We start from the raw sequence: 4,362 nt of genomic DNA, 5'->3' as shown, positions 1-4,362 counted from the left end.
GTTCGACCTTCTCTCGGACAAAATGAATGTCCATTTCAATATGTTTTGTCCGTTGATGTTGCACGGGATTGCCCGAGAGATAGACAGCACTCACGTTGTCGCAATAGACGAGAGTAGCCTTAGAAATAGGAACTTGTAAATCAACAAGAAGGTTACGTAACCAGCATGATTCGGAGACCACATTGGCGACGCCGATACTCCTGGCTTCAAAGACTAGATCGAGATAAAGTAGGTTGGCGTTTGGACGCCCATGGGATTAAATTGTCACCTAAGTAAACACAATGACCGGAAGTGGACCGCCTTGTATCAGGACACCCACCCCAATCGACATCCGTGTATGCCGTTAGAGAAGTAAGAGACGAAGGACGAAGCCATAACCCACGAGCATGAGTGCCACGAATGTAGCGAATAATACGCTTAAGAGCATTCATGTGACAGTCCATCGGATTGTGCATAAATAAGCAAACCTGTTGCACGGCGTAAGAAATATCCGGCCGTGTGAATGTGAGATACTGTAATGCACCAGCGAGACTGCGGTATAGAGAGGGGTCTGAACACGGAGTAGATGACACAGCACTAAGTTTAGACTTAGTGTCCACGGGTGTAGCACAGGGCTTGCAGGAAGCCATCCCAGCGCGTTCAATAATTTCCTCGGCATACTTGGATTAAGATAATAGCATACCCTGAGAATGATGAGTAACCGATATACCCAAAAAATAATGAAGAGACCCCAAATCCTTCATGGCGAATTCGAAATGAAGTTGATCCATAAGAGTGGCGCGTAGAGTATTAGACGAACATGTCAAAATAATATCATCAACATAAAGTAACAAATAAGCCGTGTCGTTACCTTGTCGATAGACAAACAGAGAATGATCGACCTTATTATGACGAAAGCCAATAGAAGCAACATAATCTGCAAAACGCCTGTACCAAGCACGAGGTGCTTGTTTGAGACCGTATAGCGATTTCCGAAGTAAGCAAACATGATCAGGGTTCCTTTTATCGCGATATCCAAGCGGTTGGTGCATGTAAACTATTTCATTGAGAGCCCCGTGAAGAAAAGCATTTTTGACATCGAGCTGATTAATGATCCATTTCTTCGAAAGAGCAAGACACAAAACAGTACGGATTGTGGCTGGTTTGACCACAGGACTGAAGTTTTTCCCACAATCAATGCCAACCTGCTGAGTTTTCCCGTCACCTACAAGACGAGCTTTATACCTCTCAAAAGAACCGTCAGCGTTAAACTTATGACGAAATATCCACATAGACCGTATGACATTAACATTTTGTGGACGAGGAACTAACTCCCACGTCTTATTGTTAATTAGAGCGGTATATTCATCATCCATAGCCATTTTCCAGTTATGAACCCGTAAAGCAGACACAGGGTTGCGAGGTAAGGGTGAAATAGCAACCGTATGGTTAAGACATTGGGTCGTAGGAGGTTTTTGGTATTTAGGATTAGGTTTGTAAATACCATGGTCACTACGTGTCACAGGTTTGGAAATAGGCGGCACGGATGTGGAAGCACCAGGATGGTCATTGTGGGTAGCTGACGGGTTGGTGGTATGAGGAGTGGGTTGTCTACGCGTGTAGACACTCGTGGGCAAAGCACCAATCATGGGGGGCGGGGATGGGTTATCGGGGGCACAGGCCTGGGTTGGGCAGACGGGTCAGTAGTTGGCCGAGAGGGCTGGGCATGAGTCATGTGTTGAAGGACATACGGAGAGAACCCATCATCCAAGAACTTATAAGTGTGCGAGTCGGGGCAATGAACCTTAGAGAAAGGAAAGCTAGACTCATCGAAGATAACATGACGACTAATAATGACTTTGTTAGACGACATGTCAAAACACTTATACCCTCTATGATTTGGCGAATAGCCAAGAAAGACACAAGGACTAGAACGAGGTTGTAGTTTGTGTATAGTGGTGGAGGGAACCAGAGGAAAACACAGACACCCAAACACTCGTAGATGAGAGTAAGTGGGAGTGCGGCGAAATAAAATGGAGAGAGGTGTACGAAAGGCAATAATTTTACTTGGAAGAATGTTCGATAAATAAGTGGCCATTTCTAAAGCGTGATGCCAATATTTTGCAGGGATAGATGCATGAAGCAAGAGTGTGCGAACAATGTTGTTGACGGACCGATTTTTGCGCTCAGCCTTACCATTTTGGGATGATGTATGAGGACAGGAAAGGCGAAAAACCAAACCTTGATCGTCACAAAATTTTCGAAAAGGACCATTGACAAATTCTGTACCATTATCACATTGGAGCGATTTAATCTTGCGTTCAAATTGAGTTTGGATATAAGCATGTAATTTGACTAATGTGGGATAGACAATGGATTTATTAGCAATTGGAAAAGTCCACAAGAAATTACTGAAATAATCCAAAACAAGCAAATAATATTTATGACCAGCCGAACTAAGAACTGGTGAAGTCCAAAGATTGCAATGCAAAATATCAAATGGCAAATGTGTACGCGTAATAGAATTAGCAAACGATAAACGAACGTGTTTTCCAAGAGGACAAGAATGACAAAGAGAAGTTTTTGAATTCAAATTACATTCAATGAAATTATTTCGCCTAAGAGATTGAAACACCGGTTCCCCTGGGTAACCCAGACGGTCATGCCAAAGAGATAGGGCGATGGCAGACAAAGTCGTAGGACTGGACTCGACGGTGGAGGGAGTGGAAATGGGATAGAGGTTGCCGCGACTATTACACCTCATCAGACGTGTCCCCGTCCGTAAATCCTTCACACAAAGGCCAAAAGGGTCAAATTAAACGGTGACCGAATTATCGGTGGTAAACTTGCGAACGGATATTAAATTTTTGACTATCTTGGGTGCGTGTAAGACATTTTTAAGGACAAAGGGTGGATGGGGTGTGGGTAGTGTAGCATTTCCGTAACCATTAACTGGGATAGAATGACCATTTTCGACTAAAATACCATTTTGAGCACTCGAATTAACAAAAGACGAGAGAGTACCTTGGTTTGCAGTCATTTGAGATGTCGCGCCCGTGACCATGAACCAAGACGGGTCCGGAGGTGTCAAACCGAGAGTGAGCATAGCGGCTTCAATATCAGTTTGACTAGAAGTAGACCCATCCGCAGCTACGTAGGCTTGAGCAGGCCGTGGTCTAAGAATTCCCTGTTGGGAACGAGCGACACCGGGTCGAAACCAGGGACTAGATGGGTACGGGCAGGGTGGATATCCCCAAGGAGAGGGAGGCCACCCCCACTGACCGTATATAGTAGGTCAAGGCTGCTGACCCGGGGCAGAAGCAGGCGCAGTGGGAGCAGGCGAGGAAGATGCAGGCTATTTAGAGCCTTTCCCGCCTTTGTGACCACCATTCTTCTTCTTACCATTGGAGCCGCGGTTGTTTTTGTTGGCATTAGTGGCAGGAGACTTAGCCCCGGAGGTACCTCCGACACCCCCTCCGTTTTGAACAAGAAGGGCAGTCGAGGAGGTGGTGGCTGCCTCCTTAGAAAAACCTGCTTCTTCTAGAGTCAACATGGAGCGAGCTTGGTAGAAAGGAGGCAAAGGATCTCGCTGCCTAATGATAGTACCAACGTTGCGATAGGCATCGGTGAGACCCGATACCATCTGTAAAACCAACCGTGTCTCCGACACCGGAGATCCAACATTCTTCAACTGATCTGCAAGAGACTTAAGGCGATGACAATAGGCCGAGACGGATGGGAAATCCGACATGGCAATATGCGAAAACTCCTGTTCGAGGGTCACCGCCCTAGAGTTTTTGTTGTCCTGGAAAATATTTTGAATCTGTTTCCATGTTGCCATGGCAGTAGTGTCGGCTTCAACAATCGTTTCCAGAAGATCTGTGGTGACGGTGTAATAAATCCATTGTAAAACCGTAGCATCGAGAGTTTCCCAGAGCTCCTTCTCGTCCGCGGTAGAAGAAGCCTTCGAGCCACCTGTCGGTTCAACAATGTGGTGAAGCACGCGGTTGGATTTCGCATGGTTCGTGAAATGAATAACCCAAAGCGGGTATTGATCGTTGTCCATGCCAAGTTCGACAGTGACATGGTTCTTGATGTTATTCACGACAAGAGCAGGATGGAAACCGGACTTGGTGTTGTCGGGTGCCATTGATGTTGTCGTGAGGACAGAGAAGAAGAAGGAAGAGAAAAGGAGAGATGCAAGCCGTGAAGGAGACGGCTGCTAGGGTTGCGTGCGGAAGCGTTTCAGGATTTTTTACCCTAGGAAGCTGATACCATAAAGGAAGATAATGCTTGATCTTCTCATTGATAATTAGTCAGTATAAATACAAGACTACAAAGATATTCTAGGCTACAAACTAGGAAACCATATACACTAATATA

At 45.6% G+C, this 4,362-nt stretch overlaps 1 protein-coding gene across 1 annotated transcript; it reads right to left on the bottom strand.

The window, feature by feature from the left end:
- Positions 1 to 3,334: 3,334 nt before the first annotated feature.
- On the bottom strand, positions 3,335 to 4,129 carry LOC141629105 (uncharacterized). Its single transcript, XM_074442164.1, has one exon. It carries the CDS (start codon positions 4,127 to 4,129, stop codon positions 3,335 to 3,337), a length of 795 nt encoding a protein of 264 aa, XP_074298265.1.
- Positions 4,130 to 4,362: the final 233 nt, after the last annotated feature.

The sequence above is a fragment of the Silene latifolia genome, chromosome Y (genome assembly GCF_048544455.1).
Source record: "Silene latifolia isolate original U9 population chromosome Y, ASM4854445v1, whole genome shotgun sequence".
NCBI classification, from domain to species: domain Eukaryota; kingdom Viridiplantae; phylum Streptophyta; class Magnoliopsida; order Caryophyllales; family Caryophyllaceae; genus Silene; species Silene latifolia.
Note: the sequence above shows the minus strand (reverse complement) of the source record. Positions and strands in the feature narration are given on the sequence as shown.

Excerpts from the sequence above, each read along its gene's own strand:
- LOC141629105 (XM_074442164.1), bottom strand. The coding sequence starts at position 4,129 with ATGGCACCCGACAACACCAAGTCCGGTTTCCATCCTGCTCTTGTCGTG.